At 41.2% G+C, this 26,566-nt stretch overlaps 1 protein-coding gene across 1 annotated transcript in view; it reads right to left on the minus strand.

Annotated features, from left to right (window-relative positions):
- The window catches only part of Adss (adenylosuccinate synthetase), a 41,998-nt gene extending 18,072 nt beyond the window's left edge, over nucleotides 1–23,926 (minus strand). Inside the window, exons 1-4 of the mRNA XM_080279002.1 lie at nucleotides 23,762–23,926; nucleotides 4,488–4,590; nucleotides 1,603–1,733; nucleotides 6–210 (exon numbers count right to left, since the gene is read on the minus strand). Of these exons, the coding sequence (XP_080135128.1) occupies nucleotides 6–210; nucleotides 1,603–1,733; nucleotides 4,488–4,590; nucleotides 23,762–23,926 (604 nt within the window). The remainder of the gene's footprint in view (nucleotides 1–5; nucleotides 211–1,602; nucleotides 1,734–4,487; nucleotides 4,591–23,761) is intronic.
- Nucleotides 23,927–26,566: the final 2,640 nt, after the last annotated feature.

Genomic DNA, 26,566 nt, shown 5'->3' on the forward strand with positions numbered 1-26,566 from the left:
CTTACCTGGAAACATTCTTTTGTGAGAATCAACCAGATTTCTTAATCTTTGCTCAAATACACTGAAATCACCCAACAAATCTGCCATGCGCAGTCCATGTCTCCCTGCCTTACTGGAGTAGCATGGTCCAATGCCCTTCTTGGTAGTGCCTAGGGTTTTGGTACCAGAATTATCTTTTGAACGTTCTTGTTCTTGTAGCCCATCCACACTCTGTGATGACATATTTAATATAAGTTAAAAAATACTGTCCACTATACTACAAAAATAAGCAATAAATAATTCTGCATGAAAATTAATGGAAAACAGATAACAATCATAAATACACGTACTGAATGTGTTATACAAAAAGTACCTGGTAGGACAGAATGTGTTCACTAAGAATTATATATCGGCATCCACTATACATATAAGTAGTACCACAATTTATTACTTTTGTCAAGTAACAGGCATTGACAAGGAGCATCCACATGGTGGTGCTGTGTACTCTGTGAGAACCTGAGAAGCTGCAGCATCCACCTAGGTGCCAAACAGTCTCACATTTCACTGCACCTCACCGTGGAGATGGATCCAGGTCCAACCATGGTGAGGTGCAGTCTACCAAGATGGGGTGCCTATTCCCTGCACAGTGTATGTACAGGGTGCTGTAGTGTAGTATATTATACCTATAGAATGACCCCACAAGAGTAGTTGCTTACCTGCGGTTGGCAGGTTTGCTTGGTCAGACAGCCAGGGTTAAGCAACAACTACTTTTGTCATAAAATGTCCGTTGTTGTTGTCGAGTAACCCTAGTCTGTTTGGGCGAGCAGAAACGTCAACCACAGGTACGTAACTGCCCTTCCAGAGTCATCCCATGCAGTGAACTGATGTTCCTTTATGGCAGATTGCCTCACCACAGTGGGATGGAACAAACTGTGGAGGTTTGGTTCCTGGATGGATGCCACATTTGCATCTCTCCACCTTGTTAACAGGGGCACCACAGTAGGCTCCACAACACCTAAGTTATTCTATTATAGGGTTACCACCCAGAGTTGTAAATGGTTTCCTGGGTTACAGGAAATGATTAGGCTTGTCACTCAGTGTAGAGCCACCGGAAGTGGAAAGAAGAGTAATAAAAATTAACAGGAAGGATAGGAGAACTTGGTAGAATGGAGGACACACAAAAAATGAATGATAAAGGAGATGGAAGCAGTAGGTAGCACTACATCATGTGAGTGGATGATGGTCACCACCACCTACCACTCCAATGTCCCTGTGAACAGGTGTAAAAAAAACAACCTTGTTGCCATGGGAAAAATTACTGATGAAGACTGAACTCATCAACACTCAGTTTAGGTTCACACTCAGCTGAATAAAGTCATCAGACATTAGGTGGAACTACTGTAAATATAGTACTATATTTGTTCTGATCATGAGAGAGTTAATGGTGACAGTATTAATGCACTAAGGCTCCTATGACTCACTCTCAGCCGAATAAAGTCATCTGGTGTTAGCTGGAAGTCTGATTATGAAAGCTGTGGTAAACAGACATAGGATATCCATAACACAAGAAGCTCCATTATAAATTTATAATACTCTGACTGCCAAACTGAATTTCAATCTAACCTGGTGGAAGTCAAACACAATGTGAGCTCTGTCAGATATCAACAGTCGCTTCTCCCAGTCAACAAGTCCTTTGGCTTCATTCTTTGAAAGCTCCTCAAACATCTGACCCAAATGTACCACAACACCATTACCTGAAAACCTTTAAAAATTACAATTCTCATATACAAAGGGTTAAGTGTATGCTATACCTATTGGCTAATAACTTTTTTATAATGATAAATAACGTGTTCAGCTTTCAAATTTATCTACGTGTACATCGACTGCAGTTCCCACAAATTATGCAAGATGACCATTTTTTACATTTACATCACTTATGAATCCAACGTGCTAATTTGCAATAATCATTAGCTACAAAAAACATACAAAGATATACACTATATATACAACACATGTTTGGCAAAGAAAAAACAAAGAGCAAGTTATCTGTCCTGCTGCTCAATAGGCATTTACTACTTTCAGTAGCCTCTTGTTGATACAGGACAGTACAGCAGAGTGATCTTATACTTTAACACTGTGCATGTGAATATCAGTGATGAGCAAGTACAGGATGGAACACACAGCTGATATGAAGAAATAATAATTCAAAATGAGGCAACTCCCTCTGCAGACTGCAGTGTGAATACTGAGTCATAACAGCTGAGAGAATATTTTGTCAGAATCAGTCTGCTGGAATCACCGTATGGGGGATCAAAAGGCTAATTCCAAATTGTTTCAGCTTTATTTCACTTAAAATATTATCAAGAATCTCATTTACAACAGCTGTTTTTTCTTCTATTGCCAGACACCTTAATCCCGTAAAGGGTGGCCACAATCAAATCGCTTCCATGACGCCCTGTCCACTGCCATTTAACTGCCCTGCTCCCAGCTCACACACCCCTCTCTCATATACCTCTCTGCTCCATCCCTCCACCTCATCCTTGGTCTCCCCCTCCCTCTTCCCCCTTCCACCTCATTCATATACACTCTCCTCATCAGTCTCTCACTCTCCATCCTCTCTATGTGACCAAACCACCTGAATGTATTTCTCCTAATGCTTTCTATCACATCCTCATTTATTTAACGATTCAACTAAACCAATACCCTGGGTCTCAAATAGCTCTGGGAAGAATTTCTCCAGCTGACTGATTTATTCTTTGGACAATAGCTTGTTATGATTGTAGCTGCTGGAACCAGAATCAATTATATTTCTGGAAAAATCAATGTGCAATATTAGAGCCTGAATGGACTGTATTATTACTAAAATTAGATTACAAGTCATGTACAGTATAATGAAATTATAATCAATATTCTTGAAGCCCTCTCATGTGGCTTCAGAAATGGACTCCTGTGGGAGATGTTGTATGCCGATGATTTGATGTTGACTGAAAGATTGGAAGTGCAAGTACGGGGCACAAGGCCTTAGATTTTTTTTTATTTTTTTTTCCCCCATCATCCAATCCTATGTTGCCCCATGAGGAGCATACAGGGCCCAGGGCTTGGCAAGTTGGTCCTGACATTTAAGATTAGAGTGACCAGCCTCACTCATCCCTGAGTGGCATTATGTGAGCAATAAACCCCAACCATCCCTTCGATATAAACATTCACCGGCTCATTTCGATTGGAGCGCCATAATTACCCACTAAACCACCAGGCGCCCAAATTTGGTTATATGGATACCACTCAGCATAGTAAATGGTTTCCATGTACAGGAAACCATTTGCCTTGTCACTCAATGTGATGGGGAAAGAATGACAGAAAGAAACACAGAGGAGGGAATGTAGAGTCACCCATTGGCAGAAAGACGAGGAAAGAATGAAGGAAAGAAAGATAGAAGAGGATGGATGGAAAAAGTGAAGGCATCCAGGGCTGGTGGAAGTATTGTGAAAGAAGAGGGAGAGTGGTCATGTGCACTTTTGTTACAAGGGCATGGGAAGTAATTCCATCTTGTGCAGTGTTTGTGATGAATGGATGCATCTGAGATGTAATGGTATTAGAGGTAGACTGTGAGATAATGCTGATTTCATCTGTGCGGTGTGTCGGGGAGAGCAGGCAGAGATTGGCAGGCATGAAAGGATTGATCTTGCTGCTGGGTCTCATGAGTGTGTGGGAGAGTTTTGTTATTTGGGAGACATGTTAAGTGCTGTAGGTGGGGCTGGAGCTAGCTCTGTGGCTAGAGTGTGCAGTAGTTGGAGGAAGTTCAGGGAGTCATTGCCTCTCCTGACACTGAGAGGGCTCTCCCCTCATGCTAAGAGATCTATGTATGCGGCATGCTTTAGAAATACAGTGCTGCATGGTAGTGAAACCTAGCAGTTAAGGAAGAGGATATTTGCAGGCTTAAACATACAGAAATGACATTAATTAGGTGGATGTGCAGTGCGTCCTTGAGTGCGAGGCCTCGGGGAGCTAGGTTTATGGTGGAAGAGTTGTGAGGTAGGATGGGACTGAAATGATTGGTGTTGTGATGAGGAGAGGAGGTAGATTCAGATGGTTTGGGCACGTGGAGAAGATGGGGGGTGATAACTGGGTGCAGAAAATGAGAAGTGTTAATGTTGGGGGTAGGGTTGTGAGAGGCTGACTGAAAAAAACCTGGGACGAGGTCAATGAGTGTGACCTCAGGGATAAGGGGCTAAATAGATAAGCTGCCAGAGATTGAGCAGTATGGAGAGCCACCATTAAGTGACGAAGGCCGAGACATGCAAGCATGCTGGAGTCTTTTAAAAACAAAAATGATTCTTGTTTATTTTATTTATTTTGTCTTTTTTCTGACAAACATATGGGTGCTTGTACAAGTCCCTCCCATCTACATCAGTTTAGCTGCATATAAACTTATGCTCAAATAAGTTTTGGCTAAAAATATCTCCTTTTTGCCACAAAAATAAAAAATAAGTACCGTTTGTAGTAATTACCTATCACAGAGATGGCATCAGGGTTGATAATGCCAGATGGAAGGATGTGAAAGTCGTACTCTGCTTCACCAACCACAACTGTGTGCCCTGCATTGTTTCCACCCTGGTTAAAATGAAAGCAAAGTAAGCAACTGTAATTACAATCATAAGTTCATAACAACAAAAAATACTAATGTAGTAATACAGGTACTACGGTAACAAGTTTGCTCGTGCTTCCCTGTCAAACTTGACAATGGAAACTACTACTGTTCATGATAACAATATGATGCACACAACAAAACAGCATGAGTAGGAAGGATACTATCTGGCATTCAGGAATGAATGAGAAATATGGAGGGCACACCATTATATTTGTAGGAGATTGCTGGCAAACATTTGATCATGACAGTGCCAGAAAAATAACTAACACTATAACATGCTTTATTTTGTAATTAAGCTACAATACTGTACCAGAATTGTACCTGACATCTGAATGAAGAGTATGACTGATGAAAAACTGGACTGTCATCATTCTACTATAACTTTCCAAAACTGTTTCGAGTGGAACTGCTCTAAAGTTTGTCCTCTTCAAGTACATAAACTGAAGGAGAAAGGAAACCAAAGGAATTATCTCCTTCCCACCTTGAATATCAGCCCATGACAGTCAATTTCACTACTGTACATAACTTTACAGTATATTATTATTAAAAAAAAAAAAAAAAAAAAAACAGGGTGGTTTGGTTTTCAGGATACATGTACTAGTACATGTGAAACATTTAGGAATACCAGAACAATATAGTATATCATTAACCACTTCACTCTGTGAAGCTGCTAACTGACAGATAAACCTAAGGGTGCAATGAAATACCGAATCAAATGTTCATTTACCAAACTGGCACTTTTAATTGGAAAATATTATAACTTTTATCACCATATATGTTCATACACACCAAATTACCTGAAATCCAGTAAAAAATGTTTAATTTACATATTACAGTAAGACCTCACTATAACAGACTAATTGGGGCCCAAGCCATTCCGAAAAATGAGAAATTCCGATAAAAGCGACATCTGGACTTCCCCCTGCTAATCTGGACCTTTTCCAATATATCAGACATTAGTCCGGATCGCATGAACGGTTTTCAAACTGTTTTGACTACCATTGCAGTACTGTACTGTGTTATAACTCCACTACATTAACCCTTTGAGATTCCGATGACTATTTTGATCATCATTTCAAATCCAACCTCAGAGATTCCGATGACACTTTTAATTGTCATTTTAAGAAATTTTCATAAAATATTCACCATAAATCGCGTTTACACGTCATAACAAAGAAATCTGAGCATGACATCACAGAATGGTTGCTCTGTGTGTAGCGGGTACTGCACAGCTGGTCTGACTCATGGCTTTCTTTCTTTATCACTTTATTCTTGCCAAATATTTTTCTGCAGCAACGTATAACATTTTCGGGTTTTGCCTAATTTCAACTCGTCACTTTGACTTTTTATTTTCTTTGTTTTCCCTTTTTGAACATACTATGATAAAGTACAACTATTCAGCTTCAAAATAACATCACAACCAGCATCCTATCATAAAAAGTGTATTTACACTGACTGATCAAAGAAAAAGATTGCAAATTGAATATGCAGCCAAGACTAAACTAAAATTGTGCATCTCTTTCCTTTCGCTTTACCGCACTATAAAATGCAAAAATTACAATAATTTATCTGTGGAGTCACATGGAGAGACAGGCTGACAAATGAGGATATAAAGGAGCATTGTGGTGTGGATGTGGATGTGACAGGAAGCGTTAGGAGGAATACACTGAGGTGGTTTGGCCATGTGGAGAGGATGGAGGGTGAAAGACTGACGAAGAGAGTGTATGTGAGTGAGGTGGAGGGGGGAAGAGGGAGGGGGACGCCGAGGATGAGATGAAGGGACGGGGTGGAGAGGCACATGAGAGAGGGGGGTGTGAGTTGGGAGCAGGGCAGTGAAATGGCAGGAGACAGAGCGACGTGGAGGCGATTTGTTTGTGGCCACCCTGAACAGGATTGAGGCGTCTGGCAATAGATAGATAGACAGATAGATAGATATCATTGTAAAGGTAATTTATTATAGTTTTGCACTGTTTAAACCAGATTTACATATCTTTATTAGTTGTTTTTGCCGAATATTTTTCTACGCCAAGGTATAAAATTTTTGTTTTTCACCTAACTTCAACTCGTCATTTTGACATTTTATTTTCTTTGTTCTCTTTTTTTGAACATACTACGATAAACTACAACTATTCACCTTTAAAATGGCCAACATTCTATCATGAAAAGTGAGTTTACACTGAGCGATCAAAGAAAAATATCGGGCCGCGAAGATGTGGGTCAGCGTGAGTGGCAGACTCTAGCACAGACATAATCTGCCCAGCCCAGAAACCTGATAGGGTTAATCAAATGGTACAATATATATAATACTGTACTGTACACTGATAAACATGTCTTTTATTTACCTTATTGTGGTGAACATAGCTGAAGTGGTCAGGCAGTCAGACTGTTTCTGGCTTTATTGGACTTTTTCCGATATATAGGAATTTAGTCTAGTAGCTCCTCGAGTCCAATAAAAGCGAATTCCAGTCTATTGAACTCCATTATATCGAGGTTTTACTGTAGTAAAAAATCATGATTCAGTGAGAAAACCTGCTAAAGTTAGTGGACACGTTTCGTCTCTTGCTTAACAACTCGCCGTGACTGATTTCTATTTTGTATAAATAATTATCTCCAATGCAAATTCATTTATTTGCACTTTAAATCAATATTTACTCAAAATAAAAGTATGTCAAGGCATGCTGGCAATCTAAGGGGAAATACTTGCTAACTTTAGCACATTTTAGCTCCAAAACCTGATTATTTATTAATAGTAATATTAAGTACAACTTTTTCACTGGATTTAAGATACAGTAATTAGGCATGTATGAACCTACATGGTGATAAAAATTAATACATTTACCAACTGAAGGTGTCGTTTCAGTAAATGAAGCTGATTCAACATTTCATGGCACCATAAACCTAATTTTTATACAGATGCAACAGTAAACAGATCTACAAGCTGAAGAAATAGCCTCCCCCCTCTCTAATTTCTAAGAATTAAATGAAGCACTTGCAACCTTCAAGCCATTGAGAAGATAATTCACTAACACAATAATACCTGATGGCAGGAAAAATTGAAATACCTGTAATACCATAATGACACACAGGCAGTCCTATATATTCGATGAGAGATTACACAGTATGCACAAATAAAATGAGTAGGTGGGTCCAGGGATATAATCATGACTATACAAGGGGAGATGCAGTGGGGGTTTCCAAATCCATGACCCATGATGTTAAAAGGGAGGAGAGGGAAAGAAAAAAAAAATACAATACAGTACTGTATACTGTACAGTAAACCCTTGATATACCGAACCCTCTTTTAACGATTTTAAGTTCCAACAACCACCTTGAGCTGGATGAACCTTATGTTCATTTAACGAATTTTGCTCGATAAAAGAATGGAAGCTCAGGTAACACCGACCTGCGTGACGTCCTTACACACACACACACACACACACACACACACACACACACACACACACACACACACACACATATGCACACGGGCTCCTCCGCATTCTGCAGAATGCCACATCGGTCTCTGGGTGACCAGCATCATGAGAGGACCTCCCTACATCACTGCAAATTCACCAAATACTGTACTATTGTACCTCTACTACTTGAAGTCATGGCATCACGACCTTCAAGAGCTTTTCCCCCAACAACCAAGGCCAAAAGAAAACTATTATCTTTAAAGGAGAAGCTTACTGTCAACAAGAATAGCGAGAGAGGCCTGTCTCGTTCCAAACTGATGACAAAATACGAGCTTAAAATGACAACTGTCCACGACATCCTCAAGAGTAAAGACAAGATTCTGTGCTGTTTGCATTGCCAGTCTTTAATATGTAATATTTACTGTAATGCAACAGTTAATGTACAGTGTGAGTTTTCTTTACCCACACTTTCCTCGTAATTACTAATCAACGAACGAACACAGATTCATCCAAGGCCTACTTGCGGTCTTTATTTGCAGTGCAATCACTTCCTGAAAGGTAAGAATAAACATATAAGTTAGTAAATAGCATATTCAATGAGAAAAAGAGCCATTTATACCTTGCTGTATGTTACTGTGTATGTGTACGGCTGAACGATGCTCTGTATTTAATGATCTCTGTTCAGTAAATGCCACGACATCTGGGAGAATACTGGACAGCACAGAGTTCGGCTTTAATGAACTTTCAGCTCTAATGTCAACCGTCTGGTACCAATTAATTTGTTATATCGAGGGAGAACTGTATTGTGTATATGATTATGATTTTGCAGGGGTCTTCTAAAAATAATAAATAAATAAATCATTATTTTCAACAATGTCAGTACGGTATGTATATACCATACCTGTACGGCAGCTACTATTATGTGTGTGTGTGTGTGTGTGTGTGTGTGTTCTTACCTAATTGTATCTTTACAGGAATGAGTCAAGCTTGCACTGTCCCGTGTCTTAAACCATATTTATCGTACATATCCTTAAAACTGTGAATTGTTTTGGCACACACTATTTCATTCGGTAGTGCATTCCACTGATCAATTGCTCTATCTGGGAAACTAAATTTCCTTACGTCTTTATCACCTCTCTTCTTCTGCAGTTTTTTGCAATGTCCTCTTGCTGATGCTTCCCCAAAGGTTAAGTAATCATCTATGTCTATTTTTCTCCTTCCCTGATATGCATTTATATAGCATAATCATGTCACCTCTTTTCCTTCTCTCCTGTAGTGTTGGTAGATTCAGTTTATTTAGTCTTTCTTCGTAGCTTAGATCCCTTAAGCTTGGTACCCATCTTGTAGCGGCCCTTTGAACTTTTTCAATCTTGTCTATGTGTTTTTTGAGATGAGGACTCCCGACTACTGATGCATACTCCAGGGTTGGTCTGATGAATGATGTTATTATCTTTCTTAGCATATCTTCATTTATGTATGTGAATGTTGTTCTCATATTTGCAAGCAGTATATACATGTTCCGTACCTTCTCACTGATGTGGTCAGCCAGAGATAGTCTGTTACTGATAATCACACCTACGTCCTTCTCTCTTTCTGATGTGTGTAGGGTTTTATTTCCTAACGTACAATCCCAATCAGGTCTTTTTCCACTTTTACCAAACTTGATTACATGACACTTGTCCACACTGAATTCCAATTGCCATGTATTACTCCATTCATGAAGTTTATTTAATTCTTCTTGTAGCTCTTTACAAGAGTCTGTGTTAATAATTCTCCTTTGTATTTTTGCATCATCTGCAAACATATTTTTATAGCTTTCATTTCCAGTGTTACTGTCTATATCATTTATATACACTAAAAACATGATTGGTCCCAGCACTGAGCCTTGTGGTACTCCACTAGTGACTTCTTTCCATGATGAGTAATTTCCCCTTAGTACTGTTCTCATTTCTCTTCTGATGAGAAAATCTTGCATTCAACAATACAGTTTGCCTCAAATTCCTCCTTGATGGTACAGATTCCATAAAAGTCTTTGGTGTGGTACTGTGTCAAATACTTTCTTGAAATCTAAATAGATACTGTCCACCCATCCTTCTCTTTCCTGTAATGTGTCTGTTACTCTGTCATAGTAGCTCAACAGATTAGTAACACATGATTTTCCTTTTCTGAAACCAAACTGTCTTTCAGTTATCATAATGTGTTCTTCTAGATGATTTACCCATGCTTTTCTTATAAGCTTTTCTAATACCTTGCTTACAACACTGGTTAGAGATACTGGTTGGTAGTTGAGTGGATTTTGTCTATTCTCTTTCTTGAATATGGGAACAATGTTTGCTTTCTTCCAAATATCAAGTAGTTTACCTTGACTCATGGATTTCTTGAAAATTAAAAATAATGGTTTACTTAACTCCTTTGCACATTCACGTAGTACCCAACATGAAATTTCATCAGGACCATTTGCTTTTCCTTTGTCTAATTTACTTAGCTCCTCCTGTATTACTTTTTCTGATGTTTGTATATCTGGTGGAATGTGTGGGCATGCATGTTCCCAATATTCCTTCTCAAAATCTTTTTCCTCTGTAAAAACTGATTGGAATTTCTTGTTTAGTGCTTCACAAATATCCTTCTCTTGTGTATAAGTGATTCCCTTGTCTGTAATGGATTGTATTTTATCTTTTACTTTGGCTTTGCTTCTGATGTAGCTGTAAAATAGCTTCCGTTGATCACTACTTTTATTTATGATATCCTCCTCAAGCTGTTTTTGGGCTTCCCTCCTTATTCTTGTATAATCGTTTCTTGCCTGTTTGTAATTAAACAATTTGCCCTTTCACTATTGTGTCTTCTGTATCTATTCCACAACAAATCTCTTTTTTCTTTTGATTTTTTAGTCTGTATTGAACCATTTCTTGATATTCTTTTCTGCTTCTTTGTGCTGTGGGATGTACTGCTGGACTCCTATTTCATAAAGTTCACAGAATTTTTTATATATAGCATTTAAATCTAGTCTTCTAAGCTCCTTTCCCCAATCAATTTCTAAGAAGTACTTCTTTAGGTCATGATAGTTTCCCTTTTTATAGTTTAGGCTCTCTTTGTAACTTTCATTGCTGTTAACTATGTCATATGCTATCCTGAAGTTGCAATTTAGTACTGCATGGTCGCTTTTGCCGAATGGAGGTTGGTATATTAAATTGTCAATATCGTTTTCTTGCCTAGTAAATATGAGATCTAGCATTGAGGGTACATCGAGTCTTTTTTTTCTGGTGCTTTCCCTTACATGTTGCGTTAGGAAGAACTCTTGCACGAGATCCAAGAGCTTTTGGTCCCAACAGCTTTCTTGGCTTATTATATCTAGAGTATTCAAATTTATATTTGTATTAAAATCTCCAGTTAGTACAATTCTTTCCGATTTCTCTTCCACTTTATGTAGTAATGCTCTTAAACTCTGAACTGTACTCTCTGCCAGGTCCTCATATTCGTCTCTTTCCCATGTGTTTGACTTGGGTGGCATGTACAAATTGGCTACAATTACTTTCCCTTCAGATGTATTGATTTCTACTGCAATCAGTTCTACTTGTCAGGGTATATCTAGTTCTATTTCTTTGACTTTTAGATTTTTCTTAGTTAATATTATAATTCCTTCTCTTTTTTTTAAGTTCCTATCTCTTCTCCATATATTATATTCCTCAAAGTTTAGGATGTCATTTGATATCCTTGGTGTTAATTTTGTGCCAGTTAGGCATATTTTATGTGGTTCATTTTCTGACATAATCATTCATCTCTAATAATTCAGATACCATTCCATCCACATTTCAGTACATCAACTTAATCATCTTGTTTATATACTTGTCATGACTTGGTTCTACTACCTTCCTCCTTTTTAGTCCCTCCTGTTTATGTACCACTTTCGTATCTGCAGTCCTATTACTTTGTAAAAAAATGTATTCTTCTCCTCCTCTGACCTTCTCTCATTTTTTGTTTTTGCTTCCTCCCTCTTCTCTTTCAGTAATTCCAGTTCCTCTTGTGTTAGGCATCTTTTTATCCATACATTTTTGTACTCTTTTCCCATAAGATTCTTTGCATTTTTAGTATCTCCTCCACAGTGTTTACACTCTGGAAGGTTACCTTTAGGGGTCTTGACTTGCTTCTCTAGTATTTCCCTAAACTTTTGTGTTCCTCTATGTCTTTACTACAGATTTCCTCTGATACTTCTTTCAATATGCTCATTACATTTGCCATCTCCTTTTTGTCTCTTGAGATCTTGTTTTTTACTTCTTCCTCTTCTATACCAGTGATTACTATAGATTTCTTGATATCTACTGAATCTCTGACTAACTTAGGATTGTTTTGGATTATTCTTTTCACTTCCTTTTTAATGCTTTTTTTCTTCCACCCTCGTTTCTAAGTCTTCCTTTACTTTCACCATTTCACCATAAGTGGTTTCCACATCATTTTTGTAGCTTTGCACAGCTTCATTCACCTGTGTTATCTTCTCCTCAATATCACTGCTCTGGTCTATCAGACTGCTTACTTGCCTAATTGTCTCTGTATCATTTTTGAACTCTTCTATAATACTCTCGTGGTTGACTACTGTACTTGCCATTTCACTAATTTTTCTCCTAAGTGAATCCAATTCTACTGTCAGCTCATCTATGGTTGTGTCTTTCTTGTTGACTTCCTTTCCTAATTTTTCTATTTCTTCCTTTTGCAAGTGCATCTGTTTCTTAATTTCATCAATCTCATTTTGAAAAGCCATCTCTAGCCTGTGTACTCGTTTCACCAGTTTATTGTGTGTCTCCATTTCAATCAGTTCTTGGTAGAAATCATCGTCCTGCTTCCTACCTTTATCCCTTTTCTTTTCCAAATTTGCTTTACTAAAGTATGTAGTCATTTTGCAGTACTAAAAGCACATATGGTACTTACATTCCCTGGGGCAGTTGTAGACTAAACAAACGATCAGCGCATTCTTACTCTAATTTGTTTTCTTTTCTGTTTGAGCAAGTCTTGCTTAAAACTTCTTCTTCTTTTTTTTATATTACAACATCATTTAAGTCTAACCTGGTACAGAGCTTGACTCTATATATAAAGATACTAATTTAGGTAATGCCACTGGCCAAGTTGGCCGTGTATGGAGCGGTGGTGGTGTGCATCTGGTCTCCTCGGTGCCTCGTGTGTGTGTGTGTGTGTGTGTGTGTGTGTGTGTGTGTGTGTGTGTGTGTGTACATACACATACATACAGTGGGCTTGCACAGTACGTGAGTGGATGGATGGTCCATGACCTCGTGCATTGTGAATACATGATCTTATGGGAAAAATAACATATGGGTGGGATCCCCTCAAATCTTGGTATTTTTTTAACCTTACAGACATAATAAAGGGAAAATTTTTAAGACACTACAGATATAGCTAAAATAAGAATATGGTCAGTCACCTTAAAAACAGTAGACGACAGGCCTCATGGACTTAAATAGTAGGGGTTCCAAGGTGCGGCAACACAGAGTGCCCCCACCACACCAGCTGCTGCACCAACACTTTCCTCCTCATAACTAGACTCCTCTTGAGCTCCTTCCCCATGAGCCTCAAACTCAGTCATTTCAGCTAAGAACCCTTGGAAGTCCAAAGCTGACACAACTGACATTGCATCTACGTCATAAATGATGTCACGATGGGCGCGTTGTGTGTGTGGGGGGTTATTCTGGGGAAACAGCAGTTTTGGGCCACTCCTTGCCTCTGCCTTGCGTATTGTGGGCTAAACTCGCACATTCAAAGTTTTATGATTATGATTTTGGTCATTCGTGTACTAAGTGATTAGCGCACTGTGATCAGGTGTACTGTGCAAGCCCACTCTCTCTCTCTATACAGTATATATACACACATACACACACACACACATAGCCTCTGTGATGCAGTGGTAGAGTGTGAATTTTCGTACACGGGAGAACAAGGGTTCACGCCCCGCCAGGGTAATACACTTTGGGAGTGTTCTTCCAGCCATGTACTGCTTTGGTGGACATATGGGGTGTTCTGGTTGAACCGGTCGCGTACTATAAAGTGTGTTCACACCTAGCTGGCTTGCGCGGGCTGATTACACTTGGTTCACAGACTACACACACATCCAAAGCCACTCCAACACTACAATAACACACAACCACTTCTCACCCAACATACAATCTCTACCAGACAGGCTAAGCCACTTGGTCGAGATACATAGGCTGTATTGTCCCCACTTCGATTGGGATAGGCCAGTCCTGCAGTGGACACTCAAACAGCTGATGATGATGATGATGATATCAATACACACACCCACACAGCAAACTCTCATGTAACAGGTGAATATTGTCCCCGGAAGATCCTGCTTTATGAGATTTTCATGTTAAAGGGCCAAATGTTTACATGTTAAAGGGTTCATGGTACCCAAGCCAGCCACAAGTTCATGTTTTGGGGCAATTTTCTGGGATTTTTCCCAGGACATGTACCTGCCTAATAATGACTTCAGTACATACAAACACTGGAGGATTCTTCACCTTGAACTGAAGAGATTGTGGGTTTGCTGGGGGGAGGAAGAGTGGTGTTCCAAGGCAGGGCAGAGGACTCCTACTAATCCCCAGGTGGCCGAAAAAAGAAGAGCAAAGATAACACACAGCATGTGTGGAGCCACAGTGCAGGAAGATGGTAGGCTCAAGTGGGTAAAGAATGATCAGCGGACCGTGATGACACCCTGTGCAGACACGTGACAGTCATAAGTCACTGGCTGATGCAACCTGCGCTATGACTATCGCTGCAAGTGTTATGTCTGCTCCCACAGCATTACGGCCAATTTTTTTGTGTAATGACTGTTTAAACCATAATTTGTGGCCTCAGCCGCGTAATCCTTTTCGTCGCAGCGTAGTACAGTTAAAAAAAAATGAGTTGACTTTATTCACCAGCATCATATGTCATTTTCACGTTCTGACCATTTCCTGGCCTCAAAAATTGCCTTCCATGTTATGTGAGGTTCCCGCACTCTGATCGCGCATTGACAGCTGGCTGTATACAGTATATATATATATATATATGTGTGTGTGTGTGTGTAAATATATATATACTGTTTATATACATCCATTCATCATCCAATCCTAATTGCCCCGTGAGGAACGAAGTAGCCTGGGGCTAGGCAGTTGGTCCCGACAATTAAGATGAGAGTGACCAGCCTCACTCATCTCTGAGTGGCATTACATGAGCAATCAACCCCAACCACCCCTTGGATATAAATCTTCACCAGCTCAATCTGACTGGAGCGCAATAATTACCTGCTACACCACCGGGTGCCAAAGTTTGGTTATATGGCTACCACCCACTGTAGTAAATGGTTTCCTGGTGTACAGGAAAACATGTGGCATGTCACAAAGTGTAGAGTCACTCACAAGCAGAAGCAAGAGGAAAGAATGAAGGAAAGATAGAAGAGGATGGAAAGAAGGATGGAGGAGAGGAAAGGGCAGACACCTGAGAGCAGCACTACATCGAGTGAATGGATGGTGAGCGCCCCCACCTACCACAAGTATATGTATATATATATATATATATATATATATATATATTGGTTGGGGTTTATTGCTCATATAATGCCACTCAGGGATGAGTGAGGCTGGTCACTCTTATCTTAAATGTCAGGACCAACTTGCCTAGCCCCGAGCTCCTACGCTCCTCACAGGGCAACGTAGGATTGGATGATGAATGGATGCAATATATATATATATATATATAGGTATATATATATATATACAGTATATACATACACCCAATTCTCGTAAATCGCGGCAATTTGGGTCTGGAACACTGCCGTGATTTACAAATTCCGTGATTTATGAATAATAACTCTTATGTGAAAAATTAATTTGGGTCTGGACTTTGCCCAACCCGCCCCCACAGCACCCTAACTACACCTATCTAGGCACCATCAAACACAAACATACAAATTTAGGAATATTCAGTGCATGTATTAAATAGAAATAAGCCATGTTAAGGGATCTCATCTTAATCCTATGATGAAATTGCTTAAGTGAATGGAGTGGAGTGATGTTGGGAAGAACTTAGAAACACTCAGCACTTGTTCTTCCCAAACTCTTTCACCAGCTTTGAAAACTTCTCTCCCCTCTCAACACAACGAATGAGCTCCAAACGTTGACTTTACAACAACTGCGGCAGCTCCTTGACGCCATACTACTTAGAGCGCTTCATCGGGGGGTCGGGAGGGACCATGGCAGGTAGGAGGAGGGGGGGAAGTTGCACAAAAAAAGGCAGGTAACTCTTGTACTCCACGGCGACGGTCTGTAGTGTACGGACTGGCAGGACAAGAACAACAACAACATGGCGGTGTTAGTATGCACATATGCCACCAGGGACGCAGGGTGATTGGTTGTTGGGTCGCGATTTTCAGTTTGAATGCCGCAGTTTACGGTTCTCCTCGGAAAAAGCCCACCTGGGTGCCTAGATTCGCGATTTTCGTGACTTAACAGTGATTTAAGGTTGCCGGCAGTCTGACGGCCACCTAGACGTGATTTACGAATCCGTGACTTATGAACACCGATTTACGAGGATTGAGTGTACAGTAATCCCTCTAATATCCGAACGCCCAATATCCGAACATCCCCACTAACCGGACATAATCATCCTGGGATCCAGTATTCCCAAAGTGGGCCAAAAACCGCAAAAAATTTGAAAAAAATCTGACTTTTTTCCCACCCGTAATTTGAAATTGCCGCCTGGCGCCAAACAGCTGTTACACCATGGTCCCTTCACCCCTTCCTTCCTCCCCTCTCCCCCCTCCCATGTCAGGGTTGCCATTTGGTATTTTTCATTTCCAAGTGTGGGCCAATTTGGTAATGAAAAATTCGTGTGGTAATGAATCAGAATAATGCATTACCAAATGGATTTTTCACATGTATGAGGATACATAGGATGGAGATGGTGGATTGTTTGCTCTCTCTGATTAATCTGCTACCCTACATAGCGTGAAAATAATCAACATGGTGTTAATTATAAGGAGAGTGATTACATGTATTTCCACTTGTATATATAATTAGTGAAGAATAAATGCTAGCTTTAAGAATTTGGTAATAAAAAGTTAAATTTGGTAATGAAAGTTGAGGAGATTGGTAATGTGGCCATTGCGATCTGGCAACTCTGTTACCCCGCCATCATCAACATTCACAGCTTAACTCCGATCGAGAGCAGATGCTCATTGCAGTGCAAGCCACAGATGCTTGTTTTTTGTGAATAAACAGTGAATAAACTGCAATACCTCGCCACTAGAACACACAGGAATTTACAGTGTTGTACAGTGTTAAGAAATTAGAATTTAGAGTGCAGAGGATTAACCGTGGACTGCAAACTGGTGGTTCACACTTGTCCAGGAGTCAGGGACTTGTAAGTACCCAGAATGTTTAATATTGAATAAACTCACCTCTAAAACCTCATTTTATGGTTCTTTTGCATTTATATCAGTCTTTTATGTCCCTTATTGGTGTGATTTGGGTCTTACATAGGTGCTATGCATGTCCAGAGGGAGTTGTATAGGTGTTTCTCTGAGTTAGGGACCATAAGTACAAGTCCATAAGCTGGGGCCCAATATCCGGACAGGACCACTATCTGGACCTGCCTATGGCCCTATTACGTCGGATATTGGAGGGATTACTGTATATATATCTCGTATATATATATACTGTATATACTATATATAAATATATACATATATACAGTAATCCCCATACTATCCAGACGCCCACTTTCCGGACATTATCGTCCCGGGATCCAATATTCCCAAAATGGTCCAAAAACCACAAAAAATTCTTTAAAAATCCGACTTTTTCCCGCCCGTAATTTGAATTTGGTGCGCGCAGCGCGAAACAGCTTTGTTATGGTGCGTTATTCCTCCAACGTCCGCTAAAGCGCCCTTGCATCCTCCCCACTTACCGCCCGTCTCTTGTCGTGAGTGCACACTTGTCGTCATGGCTGCCCACATGCTAGCTTTTGTGGTAGTGCCTTACCTGCTGTAGGCTCTCCTGCTGCTCTCGTGGCTCTTCTTCATGTGTGTGATGATGGCCCCGCCACCTGAGAAGAGGAAGAGAGTGGTTCTGACTCTGGAGATGAAGTGGGAGATATTGGAGAAAGTGGATGCGGGATGGTCTTCGTAACGCATCCTTCGTGAGTTCAACCTGGCCTGATCTACTTTGTTTGATATCAAGAGATCCCGAGACAAACTCATGCAGTACACGGCTGACTTCTCGTCGAAAACAAACACAACGTGGAGAGGATGATGATGTTTACTCCCAAGTATGATGAAGTCGACCGCTCCACGTTGATTTGGTATCGACAGCAACGCGCTGCTGGTGTGATGGTGTGTGGCACGGAGCTGAAGGCTGCTGCTGAGAAGTTCACAAGGTTTCACGACGTCCTAGACTTCAAGGCATCTGAGGGTTGGCTCTTCACGTTCAAGTTACGACATGGACTTACCAACTGTAAGTCTCATGGTGAAGCTTTGGACGCTAACGAGGATGGAGTAGAGGAGTTTCGGCACAAGATGAAGGGTTTGATCGACAGGGAGGGCCTCACTCTCGGTCAAGTTTACAACACTGACGAAACTGGTTTATTCTATCGCTCTTTGCCTACGAATACTCTAGCCGAGGAGACGGAGAAGCGTGTACCTGGCCGCAAGCTCTCCAAGCAAAGGATATCTGCTCTGTGTTGTGCTAATGCTAACGGCATGCACCGGCTTAAGCCAGTTATTGTTGGCTGTGCAAAGCAGCCTCGGTGTCTTCGTGGGGTGATGGATGTCCTTCCTGTCGTTTGGTACCATTCCTTGAAGGCATGGTTCACAGCCCACATCCTCAAAAACTGCTTCCACTGCCATTTTGTCAAGGAGGTCATACATTACCAGACGAAGAAACTGGGAATCCCATGCGACCAGGTAAAGGCCCTCCTTCTCCTCGACAATGTACCTGCCCACCCGTGCGACAAGGACTTGGTGGCTGAGAATGGCCGCAATCGGTGCATGTTTCTGCCACTTAATACTATTGATCTCATCCAACCAATGGACCAAGGAGTGATCATGGCAACGAAGCACCTATACCGACGGAAGTTCCTGGACGAGGTGATGGTTGTTCTCGAGGACGAGGACGAGTGCAGGGAGGGACAGGACACGCGAGGCCAGTCGTCTCTGGAAAACCTTCGCCGCTACATCAAGACTGCCATTTACAACTGGGCCAGTGCATGGAAGGAAGTCCCTGTCAAGACTAGAAAATGGTTGGTCTCGTCTCGTCTGCTTCTCGGAACGGATGTGGAGCACGAATTCCTAGGTTTCGACGTGGATGACTTCCATGCATGTCTACGTGCGCATGGGGACGTTGTTGATGTGGACAAAGTGCGTGAGTGGTTGGATGACGACGAGGGCAATCCTGGGTATCAGACCCTGTCTGATATCGAGATCGCATCTTCAGTTGCAGGTGTCAGTACCCAGCTTGAAGATTCCAACGAGGACAGCGACGATGATGCGGACTCCTCTCAGCATGACACTACTCCAGCCATCCCCAAGCTGAATGCACTCTGGGAACACCTAGAGTTCGTTCTGGACTACCTGAAACTCCCGGACTGCGCCAGGGAGATGGGGCCCTTGGGACTTGTGGAGTGCATGCTTGCAGGCAGTGGATGAGGAATTTGGAAGGAATCAGAGTGAAAGATAAAAATGGTACAGTGCTAGTGGAGAAAGGAGAAAATGTGAGCAGATGGACAGAACACTTTCAGGAACTGTCAAACATAGAGAATGAAAATGATATGAGGATAAGTAGCTGGGGAATGGCTGGGAGAAGGAGGGAGGTGAGAAGAAAAGGAAGAAATCAGAAGGATGAAAGTAGTGGAAGCAATGAAGAAAGTCAAAATGGGGAAAGCCCCAGTAAATGATTTTTTTTTTTTTTTTTTTTTTTTTAACATGTCTGACTTCAAGCAAAGGCTTCAGGGCCTATTCCCAAGTCCCAGTAGTCCTCCTTGGGGCCCAGTAGTCCTCCTACATCTCCACATGTCACCACTTTGGTGCTAACACCCACTGCCCATATTGAATACATGCTAGGGCTGTCTCATACAGGACTGGTGTACTGGTATTAGCGGGGGTACTTTTATGACATGTCGGCGGGTCATCTGGTAGATTAGAAAAGTCTACTTTTTAAGAAATTCAAATCCTTAAACTGCTCCCTGCCCCAGCCAGGATTCGAACCTTGGTCCATTAGGACTGCAGGCCACCTCCCTACCGATTCTGCCACCGCTGAAACATGGGGAAGATAGTGGTAGAATGGATATTGAAGATATACAGATTGGCATGGGAGGAAGGTAGAGTCCATGAGGATTGGAAGTCAGGTATAATTATTCTCCTCTACAAAGGAAAAGGGGGGAAAAGAAGTGTGTGGTAATTATAGGGACATTTGATTTCTTAGTGTAACAGGAAAAGTGTATGGTTGGATTCTTATTGACAGAGTTAAGGAAATACCATAACATAAGTATTAAGTTGGTGAAAAACAGGGAGGTTTTAGAAGGGGAAAATGTTGTGTAGATCAGTTACTCATTCTGAGGTCTTTAGTGGAAAAGTTTCTAGAGAAGGGAAAGAAGTTGTATGCAGCCTTCATGGATTTGGAGAAAGCATATGACAGAGTGGATAAACAAAGAATGTGGAAAATGTTACGAATATATGGAGTAAATGGGAAGTTGCTGAATGCTGTAAAGTGTATGTATGAGGGCGCTAAGGCTGAAGTGCATGTGGATGGTGAACTGAGTGAATTTTTCTATGTGAATTTTGGACTGAAAGAGGGATATGTCATGTCTCCATGGTTCTTCAATCTGTATATGGATGGGGTTATAAATGAGATACAAGGTAGGGCAGTGGACACTGGAGAGGCCCTAATGAGAGAAGGCACTGTTTGGAAACTCCTTGCACTGTTGTTTGCATTGGATACTGCACTGTTAAGTGAAGATGAAGGGGAACTGCAAGGATTGGTGAATGTGTCTGGAACAGTGTGTGCGAAACAGAAACTAAAGGTGAAAGTAGAGGAGAGTAAAGTTAAGGCTTTTGAGAGAAATGAAGTCACTAAATGTACCTTACAGTGGGGCAGGATGATAAGGAAATGGAAAATGTTTGTGCACTTAAGTACTTGAGTAGTGCAATGAGTAAGGATGGAAGTTTGAAGGATGGAGTGCTTGAAAGGGTCCAACAAGGAAGAAAGGTTGCTGGTTCTTTAAAAGCAGTGATAAGAAACAGGGAAGTTAAAAAGTCACTGCATGACAGTATTGTGACAACAACTCTAATGTATGGAAGTGAAGCTTGGACCTTGTTAGAAGGACACAAGTCAAGGGTAAGACCAGTGGAAATGAGTTACCTGAGAGGAGCATGTGGAGTTACAGGGAGAGACAGACTGGCAAATGAGGAAGTGAAGCAGTGTTGTGGTGATGTGGATGTGGATGAGACAGAAAGCACATGGAGAAATATACTGAGGTGGTTTGGCCATGTGGAAAGGATGGAGAGCAAGAGACTATCGAGGAAAGTGTATGTGAGAGAGGTGGAGGGGGAGAGAGGGAGAGGGAGGCCAAGGATGAGGTGGTGGGATGGAGTGGAGAGGTATATGAGAGAGGGGGGGTGTAAGCTGGAAGCAGGGCAATGAAATGGCGGAGGATGGGGTGACATGGAGGCGAATTGTTTGTGGCCATCCCTTATGGGATTAAGGCGTCTGGCAACAGAGATAGATAGATAGATAAAAGATGTGGGAAGTTGACCATCCCACATCAATCTTACCCAGGATCTCCCGCTTCTTCTCCAGAGTCAGAACTACCCGCTTCCTTTTCCCTGGTGGAGGGACACACTCTTGGATGAGGCATGCACGGAATAACAAGCCTAAACCAGGTAGGGAACAACTACAAAAGCCATCATGTGTGCCGCCATAACAACTGTCCAAGAGGAGATGTTCACTGCACGGTCACCCTGCGGGAACTGGGAACGACCGAGGGGGTCTCTAACGGAAGCTGGATGAGCTACTGAGCCAGACGGTGTGGCGACACCAGGCTATTCCTGCCTGGGTGGGCAAAAATGTTAGTGTGGCCATAATTCCACCCAGACGCAAAAATTTTGGCTGGATAAAATGTTAAATGTACATATAATGGTTTAATATTGCCAGATCACAGCATCTGGTTAATAGATTGTTCGGATAATGGATGCCAGGATAATCGAGGGATTACTGTATTATAACAAACTCATGATCTCAATATAAGTAATTTTGGTACCGTACATAAGCAACACAGATAGTTAACTGCTGAATTGTGACAGCAAGAAGTGACTGGAAAACAAGGACATCGCAGGATTTTTTGTAAGGGGGGGCAAATTAAAAGAAACTATACATATATGTGTGGTTATATAAAAAAAAACACACCTCAAATAGGCATACGCATATACTTACATGAGTTACATGACATACAGTACATCAAATGCATAAAGTGACAGAATGCATGAATCGACTCAAATCACTCAAACATCCTTGAACAAGAACTGAAGCACTTTGGAATTCCAAGGCAAGCAACTGCCCCCCCCCCCTCTGGACGCTAATGTTGGAAAACGACAAAATATACCTATGTTAGGGTATTCAGGAAGCGGCCAGGTCGAGCAGCAATGTTGACCTACGGTACACTCTCACCGATTGGCGGCATTGTCTATCAACCATCATTCCGACTGGATGCGTCAATGTATCCTGTGTCAAAGCTATGGGAAACTTAATGATTTAACCAAACCAAACCAAACCTAATCCAATCAAACCTCACTTGCATTTGACAGCCAGCTTTCATATTTAAAAATGCGCATTAGGAACGTTAAATATGGCCGGCTACTGTCAGTCATCGGAAGAATATTTACGCATCGTAAATCCTCATTTATAGCTTTCATAGGTAAGTTCATAAAAATGCCCAGTAGCTGTGGTAATCCAGAAATAATAACAAGTAACCTCTGAAAGACTCACTTCAATAGGAAATAAGGAATGGCCATGCTTGTTTGGTGAAGAATTAATGTAATGTTTTTAGTCCTGCTACCGTATCTGCTGATTATTTAAATAAGCTTTTGATAAATTTTTAGAATTGGAAAAGTCAGCTTTAGCCTTCACTAATCCTACCACAACTGACACTCTCAAAAGATGCATGAAATCAGTTCAGAAACAAGAATAAACTGTAAATTACCGTATGTACTCTGGCAGAAGAGCTAATCTGGAGGACACTAGCAGGCACTGTCAGTTTCATCATGAGATTTGCTAATACGGCACTCAATCTAAGGGAAGACAGGGATAAATGACCTGCATCTTCACTTGAAACTTAATTGATACAATACTCTTCACATTTCATGATGGAATGTAGGCATTACTCACTGGCACTGTTATGGTTAGGAAATGTTATCAACAGTATCCTTAATTATAAAGAGACAATTATCTTAAGGTATTAACTATCCAGTAGAATACACTGGCTAATTTCTTGAGAAATAATACAAAGTTCTTAGTATTCCTTGATACTGAAACAAGTATCTACAACCAATGGCATATGTACGGCGTGCTGAATCCACTGAACCCAAGCACTAAAGAAAAAATGCCAGTGGTGCATCTATGGGAAGTTGCGTGATACCCTCGTTTGGCGGGAGTATTGAGGTGGCACCGGGCCCCATCCTGAGCCTCACCTGGCACCTGCACACCACATCCGACGACCCTGCCAGCATGTCCACCACCTTCCCTTTCCCTTCATCACCCCATTGCGCCCCCAGTACAACCGTCACTCGATTTGTGGGCTCATTCTTCAGGCGCTTCCTGGGCCCCCAGTGCGGCACTCCATTGACGTCAACCATTGCAAAGGGCAGTCAGTGTTAAACTGACCTTGCGAGCAACTTTGGCAATACACACACGGCAAAACTCCCGTCTGGCAACTCACCCAATGATGTTAGTACCGTCTTATCAAGTGTTGGTCGTCAGTTTCAAAATCTATCAATTTCGAATAGGTGCAGCAGCTCTGCACACAAATTATACAACGTAGTGAGAAAAATAATCAAAATTAAGTTAGAAACCGGGTGCTGACTACCATATCACTAAATGTGATATCTCGAGTTCTCTGTTTTGCTCTTAAAATGTCCAGTGAAGTGCTTCCTTGCAAGCTTCCTTGCTGAAAAGTGGAAGTTAATTAGGGATGTAGACGTAGTTCAGTACCTCATTACCATACATCAAAGCGGGAGATTCAAGTAATGTCAGGATCGCTTAAGGGTTGTTAGCCATGACATTTCAGATGTAACCTCCATCTCGTGCTAATGTTTATGTATGCCGAAGGTGGAGGTCAGAGGATTATCCTTTTGTAGGCATTGTTTTTGTCAATAGTGGTAGTTGGTGGCGACCATCATCCACACACTTGATGTAGTGCTACTACTTCTTCCTTAGCCTTTATCATTCTTTTCCTGTGTCTGACCTCCTCTCTTCCTATTTCTCCCATCTTTCCTGTCACTTCTTATTGCTTTTCTTTCCTTTACAGGTGGCTTTACATTGGGTGACAAGCCAAATGGTTTCCTGTAAGCCAAGAAACCATTTACAACGCTGGCTGGTAACCATATAACCAGACCATATGTGCTCCCTACGTGTCAACAAGTGGGTTTGTGAAGGGTTAGTGCCCCTCCCCGTAAAACAAATAACACAGTGTCAAATGGCCACCCCTTATGGGATTATGGCGTCTGGCAATAGATTACAGTAGATAGTTTTTGTCAAGCAGTTCTAACCTACTCAACTGCTCTCAAATCAATACCCACAGAACGAAAGAATATCCCCACTTGTGATCTGAGGTCTATTTTGGCCGGGGAGCAAGTCTGGCTTAGTTCTCTGAAGTTAGAGGTTGAAGTGTGTGTGTGTGTGTGTGTGTGCTGCAGCGTCCTCTATAGTAGGAAGAGGCATTATGTAGCCGCCGCCAGGAAGGCGCTGGTGTAGCGGCAGCCATGTTACACCAGGCGCCTGATGACCGCGTTTTTTTGTACTGCGCTGCTCTGTGGGTTTTTGAAAGCAGCTGATGATTCCGGAAAATATAGTGCCATGGTCCACTGTGCAGCTTATGGATACAAAAATGGGCACAGGAATTCATCGAAGAGAGACGGCGTTATATTTCACAAGAAAGATATCTTGTTAATTTTGTAACATTACTGCCCCCTGGGGTGGGGCGGGAAGATTCTTCCCCAGTATCCCTACATGAATGAGGCCACTAAAAGGGGCCCATTTATCTCCAGTTTTTCCATGTCCTCTTCTCTGCTGTTCACACTCTCTTAAAGATATTTTCATGCTTCTTCTGGCCTTTATCAATCTGGACATTCGGTCTCATGACATGGATAGTTTATTAAGGACTTCTCACATCATTTCAGCAACATTGACGTAAAACAGCTTCAACATCACTATCATTTCAACGTTAATACCACACACTATCTTTTCCCTTTCAGCCATTATCTTTCTCTGCCTTAGTGCTGTAAAGGGTAAATTCTGCACTGCAGCAACCAATGGCGCTGTTTTATACTCATTGACTAAATGTACTCCATATAATTCGTTGAACTAGGCCCAAAAAAGTCACAATCCATACATGTTTTTGTATTATAAGCGACGATTGTAGGGTTTTCAATATTGCGGCCAAAATCACACGCTCACGGCGGAGATAGCCTCTTCATACTATAGAACTCAGTGATTCAGCTTGTATCAATATGAGGCATTTGCATTACGCATTATTTTATGCCGAAGGACACCACGTTACTTACAGATAGCCTTGGCAACTCAGATGGCCCGTGAATGAGTTAATTCCATTAAGCTCATTGTCTCTCACTGAAGTATGGTCAGTAAGATGATAACGGTGCGGCTTTTTCGTGATCCCCCCCCCCCCTCCCACTTTGATTTCATTTTATATCCACTGACGTAGTGTAACTAGATACATTATTCCACTGATGTCAAGGAAAAAGACGTTGACCCCGACTTCGTTGGAGATTCCATACTGCACTACTAGGATCATTAAGGATTTTTTTTTTTTTTTTTTTGTCCCAGATATGTAGCCTAATACACCACGCAACCGTCAATGATGTAGTTACCAATGGACGTTGTCTGGAAGTTTGGTCGTGACAGCCCAGAGTAGAGAGGCAGGACAATGGAAATTACGCAGCTGCAGATTTACAAAATTAAATAAATAAATAAATAAATCGCGAATATTTTTAAACCTATGAGGCATTCTGATACACAGGCCACCCTGTGACGTCATTACAAGTTGTTCGTAGTGTTTATTAGTATTTTCAACATATATAAAACGGCACAATAAAAGTTATATATAGTTTGGGACACCCAGGTAATACATCCATGTGTCTGGCGAATCTTCCTTTCCATAATCACGAACACCGGTGGCACGATAGGCTATATATATAGCCTATATATATATATATATATATATATATATATATATATATATATATATATATATATATACT

This window comes from Coenobita brevimanus, chromosome 76 (genome assembly GCF_032717465.1).
Source record: "Coenobita brevimanus isolate Jiangsu-jjx chromosome 76, ASM3271746v2, whole genome shotgun sequence".
NCBI classification, from domain to species: Eukaryota; Metazoa; Arthropoda; class Malacostraca; order Decapoda; family Coenobitidae; genus Coenobita; species Coenobita brevimanus.